Source organism: Scomber japonicus, chromosome 24, assembly GCF_027409825.1.
Source record: "Scomber japonicus isolate fScoJap1 chromosome 24, fScoJap1.pri, whole genome shotgun sequence".
Classification (NCBI taxonomy): Eukaryota; Metazoa; Chordata; class Actinopteri; order Scombriformes; family Scombridae; genus Scomber; species Scomber japonicus.
In genome coordinates, this window is record NC_070601.1 from 8,042,853 (window position 1) to 8,057,979 (window position 15,127).

The following is a 15,127-nucleotide window of genomic DNA, read 5'->3' on the forward strand; positions in this document are numbered from 1 at the left end:
GCCTTCATACATGCACTCAGAATAGAGTTACATTTATCCTAGAGAGGGAACGTCACTGAGTGCAGCTGTAGAAATAGTCCAGATTAAAAAGTGAACCCCCACTGTGGACAAGAACTGCAGAGAAACAAATGAAAACCAGCATGTCTTCCTGCCGCGAGCGCTGACTGCAGCTGACCAAACAACTCACAATATTCATCCTGGAGTGGCAAAGTAAAAAAAAAGTCTATGAATCCAGCACCTTAAACACAGCAACGTGTCATGTTTTGTCTTGTTATCTTCAGACTTGAGCCTGTTCACATTGTTGTTGGCACACACGGGAGGGTTGTTTCTCTTTTGATGCAAAAACAAGTAATGTATTCAGCTGATAATGTGCTGCCTTCTATGAGAAAATGAAAAGTCCTTCCTCAGGTTTCTGCTTATCTTCCATGTTTTTTAAAAGCAGAACTAGAGGCTGCAAGAGCTATGAGATAACTGATAAGGTAAGGAAGAAAAATGATTCAGTCATCTGGTAAAACAGTGGCAAGTTTTACTACTTCAGGGCTTTAAATTCATTTTTAAATTAAAATATCTGAAATGTGAAAGTCACTTTGAAATTTAAAATACTGACCCAAGCCTTGTTGTAACACTAACATCATAACCTCTTTATGTGTGTGTACTTTTTCTGTTGTTTGTATTGACTTGTTAAGTGTACAGAGACTCTGTACAGGGGTCAGGTGCATTAAATAAACTGTAGTTGACAAAATCTGTTACAAGAAGTCAAAAGATGATGTTGCTCTTCTTTAAATCGTCAACGATCAACAAGGTTGGGAAACATTGCTTTAAAGTTTAAAGGAAGTTCATATCTGCACAAATTTGTTTCCTTCAGATGTCAATAAATCAATGATGATGATAGTGTGGTTGAGTCCAGACAATAATAAATTACCAACTTGCCTTTTTATCCCCCAAATGTCATTTATTTGTGAATATAAAATTAACATCTGATTTAAGTCAGTGTTTTCCTCTTTTTACAGCATTCAGACAGGTTCACAGTCACATCATTTCTCAGCAATTATTTGTTTAGTGAGATAAAAGATTTTGTAAATAGGGGTGATCCACAAAGGCTGAGTTGGCTGTTCACTTATGACACATATATTAGCCAGTTATCTAGTAAAAGCTCTTTATCCAGATAACATGGTTATGTAACTGTTCTTTATGTGAAATGTTCATTTAGACATTCTGGCCTTAGTTGCAGAAACTACTGTTGTGTCTATTATTTGGGTCAATTGTGTTCTTTTAAGTAAGTAAATTGACTTTTTAAAAAAACAAAACCTGAATGTTTGCACTGTAGCTCCTGTTACATCAAGTAAAATTGGATTCCTATAATTGTCTAAAAGACCAACACAAATGCTTCTGACAGTTTTTGATGAACATAAAAGTAGACGTCCTTTAACCTAAAACAAAGTCAACAAACGTCCTGGTGACTGATCATTTGATACTGTTGATAAATAAACAGTAAGTAGAAATATCACATTTTTACATAACCAGCATACATGTGCATAAAAGCGTCCTTAAACATTACTTCACCTAAGCATCACTTTCTGCAGCCAGTTGGAATGTATCAAATACATTACAACTAGTTTCCAATGAGCAAAACATGAACTTTAACAGTGTTACAGCAAGAATACAATCATTTATAATTAGCCACACTAATGGTGCTTTTTCACTACACAGTTCCAGCACGACTTGGTTTGTTGTTGTGTTTCCACTAGGCATAGTACCTGGTACCTGGTACTTTTTTAGTACCTGCTCTGCTGAGGTTCCAAGCGAGCCGAGCCGATACTAAAATGTGACGTCGACAGACTGCTGGCCGCTGATTGGTCAGAAGAGTTGTCGGAAGGAGTTGTCAGAAGAGTCACGAGCCGTCCCACACAAGAATCAAACCCGACATTTTTAAATACCAGCAACAGTGTAACAGCCATACAGCTCTCTTCTCTTGCTTTGTGTGTGACAGAAAGCAAGAGAATACAGCAGCAAGTACACCATCGCCTCCATGTCCTCCATTGATTATCTGTTTTACCCGAGTCGTGCTGGAACTGTGTAGTGGAAAAGTGCCATAAATGACAAACTGCATACAAAGTGCAGTTTACCTGCTCAAATGAACCGATGGAAAAATAATCTGATTTTATAACAAAGTGAAATGTGAACATTTGATTATCAACACAGAGAAAAAAAAGCAATTATACTGATATGGTCAAATTCTTTTCAGATGACACCAACATACAATAATCGAGCTGTAACATTAAGTACAACAGGAGGGTGGATAAGAAAACTAAAAAGTGTCGACCCTGAAAATGCAGACTAAAGTAATTTTTTAGAGATCACATAGTAATCATGAGTCTTTGTTTGAAGGGGAAAAACACTGTCACTGAACCAGGACAGTTCAGCATGTAGTTTCTGCACCTACTGACAACTGAAATTACTCTTCTTTGTTTCCTGTACATACAAAACAAGCTAAACTCCAGCCATCACATTAATGGTCCCGCTCAATAGTCAATATGATTCTCCACAATACTAAAACATAGTGCCATTTACTGTTTTTGCATTAAATAAAAAAAGAAGAATTTACTTCTTTTCTTTTGTGCAATGATCAATCAAAACAAATACAAAACACCTCCAGCCTGTAGGAGCTTAATGCAGCAAACGAGGCACTTCTGTGATTCAGCAGCTAACACTGGACAAACCTCTCCATCAACATCAGAGGGTTAAAATGATTCATCCCACTGTGTCGGAAAAGCTAAGTAGACTAAACCGGGGTCAACGATAAGATAAGATGTTGATGTAGAGGTTGTTTAAGGCAAGACATGTTCCTAGTTCTTATGCCTTGGCACTTTTGCCGTTTGACAAAGGTTCCTCCTCCGAATTAGCAGCCACAGGACTGAGCTCTGTGGGCGTGGTCTGATCATTGGTCCCACCTCCTCCATTGGGTTGGTTTCTATAGTGACGGGTGATGACCACGACAGCGCAAACAAGGTAGACGACAGAAAGCACAGCCAAGTAAACGAAGTAGACCAGGAACTGTAACACAAAAGCAGAGACAGTTGCTAGTATCATAAAACATTATCGAATCCTTTTTCTGCACCTGACTGGACAAACTGACCATTTCCTGTGCTGCTGCTGATTGATTAGTTGGCTTTATTCAATAAGTTAAAGTACAGCACACAGAATGTGCATACAGCCCTAAAATTCATCAGGATATCACAATAAAGTCACATGACTTATTTCCACTATGGTCCTAAACACTATGCTAGGTGACAGGCAGGAAAAGGGAGTACTACTATTTTTACACAACTACATCTAATAAAAACTACCATGAAAAATAATAAAAACTACACAAGTTCAGACAGCAGTCCTAAAAAAAGGTGTTTCACTATACTAACTTACTCATCACCCATTTTATTTGTAAGAATGGGCAAATTGTTGGTCTAAAAAAAGTTTAAATCCGATAAATATCTGCAAAAAAGTTCCTTATTAACCACTAACACTACAATGCTTTTGTTCACACACGGCAGCAATTACTGTGTTAGACAGGTGAAAGTAACTGCTGTGAGACATTTAAGCAAACTTGAAAACATATTATTCTTCACTGTTGTTTAAAGTCGTCAATTTCATATTTTTATTCTTTCCTTTAAGTCTGTACATATCTACTAATATATCTAATTTCATATTTTCTTGCCACGTCCAACAATTGATTAAAAAAACTCCTTAGTCTAGTTATTACTCTACACATAAACCTGTCTTAATCAAGACATAATAACAATAAGTAATAACAGTGCCAATGACTTAATTTTACCTGTGAGTGCACTTCCAACCCCATGCCCCTCTTGTCAGAAAATATCAGGATGATGATGCTCTTTAGTATGACCGCCAAGAAGGTGTTGATGCCGAACACCAGGGCACACAGCTCCTTGGTGAGTGACGAGGCTATCTGGAAACTGCAGATAGGACCAGACGGATGAGTTTGACGCTGCTATTTTAAATCTGAGCTTTAGGAGGTATATTAAGAAAATAGTTGTTCTGCAGCATTTCCTCTAAAATACAGTTTTACTTCTACACCTTATTTGCATTGACATATGAAATAAAGTTAAAGCACTTGAACTTAAAGTACTGCCCTAAACTTTTTAAAACAAGAGCACCCCTTCAGTAAGATTTCACTACAGCTGACACACACATGTTAAAGTCACTGGTCAAATTCAGTATTTTTCAGAAGCACATTGTTGCATATTTCTAGATATAATTAGGCTACTTAAAAGTCTTTGAAGTTATGTTCATGAACGGTATCAGTACAGAACCACACTGTAGTATTACAAACTCAAATATGTTGAATCTTCCACCCCAAAAACACTGCACATTTAACTGGGTTTTTAACATGGTGCCTTTACTGTTTTTTTTTCTTGAATAAAAATGTGATGTTGACATTTTTTTGTATGATGAAACTCTGTTAAGAAGGTGCAATTGAAGAAGCGGAAGTGTTTAGCTTGGTTAGTTTACTTCCAGTGCTGGCATCAAGCCAAATATTCAATTTTAAAATGATCAAATCCTCCAAAGTTGTGATAACATGATTACTTCCCATGGCTTCTGGGGAACCTTTGATCTTTGCCCTCCACAGTTCAAATCTGACTTTTGTAGCTTGTAGCATTTAGGAAGTGAAAAATATTTGTTGGAACTCACGTGGCAATAGGCACCAGGAACTGATAGAAGCTTCTGAAGAGGACGTAAGAGATGTAGCACCCCCAAATGCCCGTTGTCTCCTGCACCATGAGGAGCAGCAGAGCCGCCTGCACTGATGTGATGACACAGATGACCAGCTCGGACCAGACATTCCACCGAATTTTCACAAAGCCTGCTGCAAAGGAAGTCGCAGCACCTGCCAAACAAATACAAAATCAATCAAGACTCTCCAGGCTGATCAAATTTTAACTTCAGAAAAATCATAAACATCTAAGATTTAGCTATTGTCATTTATTTTACTTGGATCTTTCTTTTTTTTGTCCCTTTCATCAGTGTACTCTTTTTTTAATCATCAATACATTATTAAAAAACTGGCACCACATTAATGTTAAGTACTACCTCCTTATCGTTTACCTACTATCAGATTCTGTTTTACAACCCACCTATTTGGAAATGACGCACAGCTGATTTAAACAAGCTGCTACCTTTGTGCCTTACAGCTGTTAAGGGTGCAGTTACTGTCTGATGCTGCTGTAATCACTGCACAGAATGAAGGTGGCAGATTTATTATTCAACCTCTGAACTACTAGTGACATAACTGCAGACAGGTGCCAAGAAAGCTGCCTTTTCCAGACTTCAACCTGTTGATCTGCACTGATTTTAAGCTCAACACCATAAACTATGGTTGTTCTTTGACAGCTGTATTTATATCAGAACTAAGCAGCTATATTGTGTGCTGAGCATTGTATGCAACTGTAAAAGACACTTACAAAAAAAAAAAAAAAAAAAGAGGACAATGGCAAATTTCTCCTACATTAAATTTCAGTTGGGTGTTTTTTTTTGTTTTTTTAAATGAGCTCAGTATGTTTGTTTCCTTAAACAAAGTCAATAAATGGACTCATAGAGAGTTAAAAATGAATCAAATAAACAGAATGACATAACACACTTTTGTTTAACCATTTAAGTGCCAACTTCTGTACTGAATTAATTTTCAGTAAACAAACACATCACCAAATTTAGATTTTTGACTTTTTCAGTCTAAAACCTGCATGGGAACAGTGCAACAAGGTGATTAAGAGATTCATTAATTAGTGAACTGTGTCCCATATGATTTGACTTAGACTTTATTCATTTCATAACACAACCATGTCTTTAAGGCATCTGGAAGACACCCTGAAATACTCCCCGTTCCTGTTCAGATTTTTTTAAATGCTTACTCAGTGTGCTGGGCCACGTTTTGTAAATCCCTCACAAAGAGTCTTAACTGCAGTTAACAGCATTTCTGAACAAAGAAGCTACTGTTAATACAAACCAAACTGAGGAGCTGTTTTCAGTATTTCCATGTAATTCAAACAGGAGTTGGGTGTGACTGAAAACATTTGTTTCAAAGTGTCTTTGAATGCCTTTAAAAAGCCCTGAATAAATGAAATGTGTTATTATTCTGTAGCTCCAGAAATGTCTCACTCAGTAGGGTAGAAGCTGCCTCCACTCCCCCGTTGTAAACATTCTTGTTCTCAGTGGCCGCATAGACTTTGTTCCACAGGATGTGAACGTAGAACAGCACCAGGTAGTACCCTGCGGAGTTGAATACCCACCACAGGGACCACAACCTCAGGTTGGGCTTCTTCAAAACGTTTCTCACCTCCAGCAGCATCTGCAATAATACAGAATCCTTCCAGCGCAACGCAGAGCACGGGGGCGCTGCCGAAGACAAGACGCCTTCTTTTGGGTTCATTTTGTCCAGTTCGGACTTGTTGGCTACCAAGGTGGTCAGTTCCTTCTGCCCCTGATTGCGGTTGAAAAACAAGGAGCGTTTGGGCCACGGCAGGCACAGAGAGAGCAGCAGACCAAAGCTGACGAAACCCAAAGATATGGCGTTAAGAGTGTAGAAGCTGATGTTGCCGAAGGACATGCACAGCTGACCCAGCACAGAGCTGGTGAACACCCCCAAGAGAACTGAGGAGCGCGAATAGCCGGCCACTCGCTGGTAGAGGGCCGGGCTGACCAGGGAGAAGATGTAGGAGGAATACGCAACACGGCACGCCATGGTGATGCCGTAGAAGAACTCCATGAACTGCATCTCGATGAGGGAGGTGCCCAGGAGCAGAATGAGCCATATGGCCACCTGGCTGATGCCCTGCATGATCAGTACGGGCTTGTAGCGTAGAAGATCGGTCAGAAGGAAGGCCGGCACCAGCACGGCCATGTAGGAGTACGTTAGCACTGGAGTGATCTCATTGGTCACCTGGAAATGACAGTAAAATTAATCCAATACAGCTTGAAACAAGATGAGAAGTTACTATTAATATGATAAAATATTAGGAGGTGCAACAATTACTCGATTAGTTGATCAAAAGGAAATTGATCAGCAACTACTTTGACAATCAAATAATTGTTTTAGTCGAATATGTGTTGGCTTCAGCTTATCAGATATGATGATTTAATGCTTTATTTTGTCATTTATGAAAGTAAACTGAGTATTTTTAGGTTTTGGACTGTTGGTTTTACAAAAAAAGATGTCACCTTAGACTCAGATATTATCAGGGTTATTTTTTACTATTTAGTGACATTTTATAGAATATCAACCTAATAATACAAAATAATTAATTAATAACATAAAATAATCACAAGTTGCAACTCCATTTACTTTGATATACATATGAATACTAATAATAAAATGTACTTATTTGTATAGATTGTTATGACTATTTAACCATAGTCATAAAATTGTGAGTAACACACTAAAACTCATATTTGATTACACATTTGTTCATTTTTAATTACAATTTGTTTGGTGTCATTAATTTGAACAAGATCATTTTTAATAACATCATTATATGGTCATGTTACAATCCCACAAAATAAATATAATCAGTGCCTATTAAAATGTATCAAGTCACAACTACTCTCTTTCATTACTTTTGACTTTTTTGATAATGAAAAGTTGAGACTGGAACTGTAGCATTGGAGTATTTAAATTCTCTGGTAGATACAGACTGTCTGACTCCAATATCACCTACGAAAACAATGCTTGGCTTGACAACACACATATAGTTGTGTTTGATGTCGGCATCTGAGCAATAACAGAGAAAGATTTATGGAGTATGTCAATACCACTGCCTCAGATATAAACAGACTTTGAGGTGAAATGTGTGTTCGGTATAGTATATGTGTTGGTCATTCAGTTTAATGTGATGAAGTTTTCCCCACACAGCCCTGAGCTGGGTCAGATAAACAAATTCTGGAGCTACAGGTCATTTTTTCCCCGCTCCAAAACACTGACAGGTCACCAACCCTTCACACAAGGTCATGATCACTGCTGAATGTATCTAAGCAAAATGCCTTCCACTAATCCCAGTCAGCTCATTGATATCTACAGAGCCATTCCTGTATTATAAATCTTCTTGAACTTGTTGAACTGACCCTCTTTGGAGGAATGTGAACTTTGACCACAGTAAGATGGATCAGCAAACCTCCCTGCTGGACACTCATTAATTTGACGGCGTAATGAGTGCATAACTGCATGGAGCAAAGAGTCTTAGATGTTAACTTTCCATCTGCACTTTCTGGGACAACCTTTTGTATAAATGTGCTTGCACTTAGGTTTTTTTCCAGCATTCCAAGACAAATATGGTTTTAAAAACACGATTATAACACAGCAAACCTGTTTTGAGTCAACAAACCTGCTGCCTGGTGAAGTTCTTCTCAGGACTGAGTAGATATGGTGTAATGAAGGGTTCCCCGGGCTTTATCGATGCCATAAACCCATAGAAACACAAGAATATCACAGCCCATTTCAGTTTCTCTGGCTCCTTTACTTCGTCAGGGGTCCCATCAGAGGGAGACGGCATCTCTGAAGCAGAGACAGCCATCTCTATGTCTCCATTTTCTTGTCCACCGTTGTCTTCAGATGCATGCTCCGTCTGGTCCATCTCTTTCTCCTCCTCGGACTGGTCCCCATTGCCCCCTGTGTTATCTGCTACCATTTTGTCAGCTGGCTTGTGGGCCACTCTCTGATGCAGAGTGTAACTTTTTGCGGTGTCAAATCACCATGTGAGGGCTTGTTTTGATGCAAAAAGCTGCCAAATTCCTTTTTTTGGATGAAAGAAAGAAATGCTAGAACCCAATTGCTCTGGGTGCTTTAATGAAACTGTGGTTTCCTCTCAACTCTTCTGCCTCTCCATGCCAGAGAACACTGAGATGGTGAAAATGAAACATTTAACAAGGTAGTTAAAGTGCTACATGCTGTCACTCGCATGTAAGAGAAAACGTTGACCTTTGCTCCATTCCACACTGTGACAATGTCCGACAGCGAGTTATCCTGCAGCTGGGTCTGGTGTCATTGTTAACCTGAAAAGATAACAATGTTGTCAGTTAGATCATTCTGACACAGTGCGGACACTGCAGCTGACATTCGAGCAATGTTGTGTTTTCTACTTTGGGGCAAAACTGTGGAAGAGTATGGCATGCTACTGTAACTTCTTATTGTCATCTGTCAATGTGCCGCTTATTTATTTTGCTGTTTGGACAATAAAATCTCAGAAAAATGTGAAAAGGGAATATTCACATTTTAAAGCCTGGTACTTTTATTGCTTAAAAATCTATAAAACTATTAATTAATCACTGCAGAGTAATTGGTCTTATCAATAGATCAATAACTGTCAACAAATGAAGGACACAAGTGAAGCTGCAATGATCAATAAATTAGCTTCCAACTATTATAATACATAATGACGATAAAAAAAAGTCCAAATTATTTGATTCAAGTCTCTAAAATTTGAATGTGTTCTGATTTCTGCTCATGGCTAAATATGAAAAATGTCAATCATAAGTTGGTAGAAATAAATCGCAATATATCAAAATAAATGGCTAATCGTTCAACAAGTCAGACTGTATCTGCCGGATATATAATGGGCATACTTAGACACATCAGGAGTTGCCAATTATCTTTTCAGTAAGTTAAAGATTCTTCCTGAGTGTTTTAGCACTTTCTAATTAATGATATAAAAGTGAAAAATAGGCCAATAAACACACTACTTTCTCCTGAGGCTCACCTACATGGCCTGAGTTACGTGTCGTCATGCAGACCAGTTACTAAACCATACACTAGTATTAAGCTTGCCACGAACTTCACATCCAAACACACAAACACGAAGCTGGAACTTATTAATTAATGACACAGCTGCAAAGCTGCACAATAATTAAAACTATAATGCAGCTAGCTAGCCTGCTAACAGCAATGGGTATAACAACAAGCCCTGTTATAACTGCTGCTGACAAAAGCATAAAACATAATCCTTATAGCAAGTAACCGACAGTCCGTTTACACAATTACAAGCTGGCTATCTGTTAAAAAGCATTATTTATTCACTCTTTTTATATGTAATTTATAGCAGGTTAATGCAGTTACATACCTCGTGCGCTCCATCTGATTGACGGGTGCTTCTTCGCGCTGACGTCTGGGAAATGTAGTTCGACTTCCATACTTCTTTGACACTTTGAAATAAATAACTGAATAATATTTTTTCTTTTCGCCCTTTTCACAGCAGTATTTGATTTGTTTTTACTAAGATGAAATTATTTAAAGACAAAATAATTGCAACAATTCACGTTGTATTTCACAGCCATATGTTGAGCAAGATTATGCTCGCCATCTGCTGGACAAACAATGTTACAACGTGTTTGTGCAGTACTACTACTACTATCACCTACTACTACTATTACTACTACTACTACTACTATCACCTATTACTGCTGCTGCTGCTGCTGCTGCTGCTACTACTACTACTACTACTATAATAATAATAATAATACATTTAATTTGTACTGCACTTTACATTTCAGCAATCTCAAAGTGCTACAGAGTAGAAAATAAAATTCTCTTTTAAACACTACTACTAATAATACAACTACTATCACCTATTACTACTGCTACTATTACTACTACTACTACTACTACTAGCCTACTACTACTGCTACTACTATTACTATTACTATTACTACTATTACCTACTACTGCTACTACTATGACTACTGCTACTACTACTAATAATAATAATAATACAGCCGACTGATCGTTTTTTGTGACACTGTTGAGAAATGTTACTTAAAATAAAATATATCATGTTCTGTATCCGTATTCAAGATGTCTGTTGCTCCCTACAGAAGTAAAACATTTTTTAAAAGTTATTGTCAAAAATCACTCCCAAGGCTCTTCGTTACTGATCTGGAGCTTTCAATCACATCACATGATCTTCATCAGCAGATGGAGTTTGCACAGCTATCAGGAAACTACACAGTAGATTTAGGCTTTAGCTTTGAGGGTTAAAGTTCATTAAAAGGTCTCTTCCTTTCAATCTCCATAGTTAAAATCTGACTTGTGAACTTGATTGTCATCCAAATCCAACAACATATAGTTACTTAAAGTTGTCTTTCACTAATTTGTCATACATGTTCAATTTTTTATTTGAAAAGACAAAAAGTTAAATTATCATTGGTTATTTTTTGTAGAGAGGGGAGTTTTTAAATAACACAAAAATAATGATTCAGTGCAGGAGAAAGTGCAAATCCTTTATTTTTGATTGATTAACTCATTAAGACTTGAAGCATTCAGACATTTCCTGACTTTTACCCCCCCAAAAAAGACAGCAACATTTATAGCGCACATAAATAAACATAGAAACATGGTAGAATAATAGGAATTTAAAACCTGCACTATTTAAAATACATGCACTTGAAGGTGGTTTGGTTATAAACATTAAAAAGTATACAGGTTATTTGCACATGGAAGTCTAACCACTCTCTATTTTATCTGTTTCCACTTATTTCTATCATCCTAAATGAAAACTTTAGTTCTATGAAACTTTTTGAAACATCAGAAAAGTCCTTTTATTGAGCAGAAGCTAGGACATAAAGCCAAGTCTATGTATTTCTCATTCATTTCTAGCCATTTACCATCTAATGCACAGGCTGAAGGAAGTATTTACACAATGTCCTGCCTTTACTTCTTTTATTAAGAGGGGGGTCCTTTCTGGGCATCCACCAATGCCTCAGAGAACAGCTCCATTGCCCTCTGAAGTCTGAGATGTGGACCTGCTGAACTTTGTCATCCTCTCTGACATCCTCTCCTGTCTGACTTTCCTCTGAAGAAGCATCTGCATGTTTTTCCTGAACTTCTGTCCCACAAAGGCATAGAGGACAGGGTTGATGCAGCTGTGCACTAGAGCCAGGGAGTTGGTTATAACCAAAGCCCCGTCCACTGATCTCCTCATAGCACAGTCCGATATCAGACCAACCCTCAGGAGCGTATCTACTATCATGGTTATATGATACGGTGTCCAGCACAGCAGAAACGCAATCACCACGGCTATGATCACTCGCATGGCCCTGTGTTTCTGGAAACCACGAGTGCGCAGCAGCCTTGCAATGGTGATGCTGTAGCAGGTTATCATGACAGTCACAGGGAGCAAGAAGCCAAAAATGTGCCGAAACCCACGTGTGGCAATCCTCCATGAGGATGCCTTGCCAATGTCAAAGCGCTCAGCGCAAATCATCCTGTCTGAGTCACCAAACTTGAAAGCATCATTGAAAAATGCAGGCAGGGCGAGGCCCACACCGAGGGCCCAGACAGATGCACAGAGAAGCCAGCTGCACAACCTCTGGCGACTCTTAGGTGAGTCACTGGCACGCACAATCACAAGATACCTGTCTATGCTGATGCAGGCCAGGAAGAGGATGCTGGTGTAGAAGTTTGCTTCAGTGATGAGGCTGACGAGCTTGCACATGAAGTCTCCAAAGAGCCACCCTTGGATCAGTGCTGTCGACCAGAATGGGAGGGTAAGAGCCATCAGACCATCTGCTATTGTCAGATGTAGCAGGTACACATCCGACGGAGTCAGGGACTGCCGGCTGGTACTGATTACCCATCCCACTAATAGGTTTCCTGGTATTGCCAGTATAAAGATGGTTATGAGGATGACACACAGGGCCACAGTTGCTGATGGATGCAACGGTGATATCTCACATATAAACGTATTTGGATCCGGAACGTAGGGTGTGGCATTAGTGGTGTCATTGGATAGGTCATACAAATCGTCAAAATCAACAATGAATGATGCCATTACTGCGGATAAAAAAAAAAATTGAAAAAACAGATGGATAATATAAATTGTCATAACACCAATCAAAACAATGAAGATTGTAAGCAGCAGCAGGCAATCTCAGTTTTAAACTTCACAGATTCTGCCTCTAAATCAGCAGTGGGGGCATGTATCCAGTATTATGACTTTTCAAAGCTTTAAAAATTATAATCAGCAAATTTCTGCTTTAAAAAGTTTTTTTTACAACAAGAACAAAAAGAAGTTCTGACACTCACCTTCTTTCTGCATTGACTCCGGTGTAGTTTATGAAGATGATAAAATCAAGAGACACCGAAATGAGCCAATGTCTAAAAGCATCCTTTTAAGAGCGATGTTAAAATAGAGAATTGACTAATGTGTCATGTTTCCTTCCTGTATTACCCATATACCTGCGTCATCATGTTTTTGCTGCAATGGTACTTTCTCACAGGGGTCATGTTTTGACATGGCACATTAGTAAAGGCACAGGTGTAAATGTTATAAACAATGATGGGTGAATTATATTTAGCTGCTTCAGTTTCTGGTTCCTGTTTTTGTGGCTGTTGATTGTCACACTGTCAGAGCTTTACTGGGACACTTCATGTGATTAGTAACACCTGTGCTTACTACTAATATGACAAGTCAAAATGGACTAGGTTTAAATGGCAATATGGCTTTTGAATTAGGAGGGTGATAGCATTTCATGAATGTATTTGATTTATTAAACCACAATTTATATATAAATTGAATTATTATTCAATATAAATTGAAAGAATTGAATTGAATATTAATTTATGAATTATCTAAAATCCTTCATTGCCCGAATACTTATTATTGGCCTCAATTAGCAATATATATTAGAATAGTAGCTGTCAGCCAGGCAGATGCACAAAGACATGATGTGACACTGATGCAAGTAATTGAGTAATGAGGTGTGTGGTAAGGTGTTTTACACATCATCATGCCAGGATGTCAGCTGGGTCACTTTCTGGAAATCAAACAATTTGTTCACTCTTTCTGTTGCTGCAATCATCCAGTATTATTTCACTGTTTTGTTATCTTTGGAGCTTAAAAAAATTATGAATCATGCAGATATTAAGTTGAGATGAGCATTTTCCTGTGAACTAGATGAGGCCTGCAGCAATAGTGTTACATGTTTGTGACAAACATCAGTCAGCATGACAAGAAAAACTTAATCACACATCATTTATCACAGGAGAGTGAGCTGATAGGAGGGATTCAGTGAACTATCTCTTAAAATCTACATAATTATGTGTTCCATGAGCCTAAAGCACTTTCAAAGGAATGGAAGAGTTTGCCTGCTGAACATAAACTTATGTTTTCAACAACAAACCTGTGCTGTTTCTTTTTTTTAACCACCTTTGTATGAGATGGTTTTATACAAATAAATAAAAAATTAACTGAATTGCATTACGATACACAAGTATTTTCCCCGCCGCTTCTTTGTCTCCATAAATTACTTCATGCATTCCTTTGAGCATCATCGCCCTTGTCATGTATCTGTAAATAAAAGGCAGACATGAAGGCTCCACAACGCTAAATGACAGGGCTGCCAAGTTGCCCGCCTCTGTCAGAAAGCATGACGGTCCCCTAACAAGAATGGCCTGTTTTCAATTAGAGGTTGCTTTGGCAAACATTGGTGTGGTCATGTATGTGTGATAGTGTATATCACACTTGGAGAGCACTGACTTCAATCAAATATGTGTGTGCATACTGTATGTGCTTATGCAAGTGTTGAATGTAGAAAAATACTACAAAGAGAATATAGTATAAGATGAAGAAGACAGTGTGAAGCAGACATAAAGAAAAATGTTTCAGACTTTTCTTGAGCTGCTTTTACAGTTTCATCTCTTCTTGTAGTTTTGGCTGTTTTGTTTTAAGTCAAGGTTTAAAATAATGTTATGCTCATGCAAATTAATAACAAAAAGGTTACTATTCATTGCTTAAATTGCACACCTCCTGTTATTGAGAGCCTAATGAACCCAAGTGTAGAACACAGAGGCAGGAGGCAGTGAGTAGACTGAAAGATAGTTTTATCGCTGCATTAGCAGGGAGACTGGGGCAAGGGCTTGGGTAGGTATAGCTCGAATGCAGGGGCTGAGAATTGGGTGTAAAAAATAGGCCAAGCAGGGCTGACGGGAACCAGGCAGAGTGTAATCCAAAGACCAGGGAGTACTTCTGAGCCAATGAGGAAGACAGATGAGATAGGGATCTTGAGACAGGAGCTAGAGTCATGTGGGCACAAGGAAACAGGTACTAGATACATGCACCAATTTCAATTG

The 15,127-nt window shown here is 38.3% G+C and overlaps 2 protein-coding genes across 2 annotated transcripts; both read right to left on the reverse strand.

Moving 5' to 3' along the window:
• Nucleotides 1–1,303: 1,303 nt before the first annotated feature.
• Nucleotides 1,304–10,168, reverse strand: slc19a1 (solute carrier family 19 member 1). Its single transcript, XM_053314733.1, has 6 exons — nt 10,122–10,168; nt 8,391–9,057; nt 6,172–6,952; nt 4,708–4,903; nt 3,830–3,971; nt 1,304–3,054 (listed from the first exon to the last, which is right to left on the reverse strand). Exons 2-6 carry the CDS (start codon nt 8,691–8,693, stop codon nt 2,854–2,856), a joined length of 1,623 nt encoding a protein of 540 aa, XP_053170708.1. The 5' UTR covers nt 8,694–9,057; nt 10,122–10,168; the 3' UTR covers nt 1,304–2,853.
• A 1,565-nt stretch (nt 10,169–11,733) lies between these two features.
• Nucleotides 11,734–12,827, reverse strand: LOC128354512 (C-X-C chemokine receptor type 2-like). Its single transcript, XM_053314736.1, has one exon. It carries the CDS (start codon nt 12,825–12,827, stop codon nt 11,757–11,759), a length of 1,071 nt encoding a protein of 356 aa, XP_053170711.1. The 3' UTR covers nt 11,734–11,756.
• Between the last annotated feature and the right edge of the window lie 2,300 nt (nt 12,828–15,127).

What these genes read in the sequence shown, in the direction of transcription:
- slc19a1 (XM_053314733.1), bottom strand. Translation starts at nt 8,693, where the DNA reads ATGGTAGCAGATAACACAGGGGGCAATGGGGACCAGTCCGAGGAGGAG. An exon ending in GGCAGCTTCTACCCTACTGA is followed by an intron (nt 4,904 to 6,171) that starts GTGAGACATTTC and finishes TTTGTTTGGCAG; the next exon opens with GTGCTGCGACTTCCTTTGCA. An exon ending in GGTTGGAAGTGCACTCACAG is followed by an intron (nt 3,055 to 3,829) that starts GTAAAATTAAGT and finishes TTTGTGTTACAG; the next exon opens with TTCCTGGTCTACTTCGTTTA.
- LOC128354512 (XM_053314736.1), bottom strand. Translation starts at nt 12,827, where the DNA reads ATGGCATCATTCATTGTTGATTTTGACGATTTGTATGACCTATCCAAT.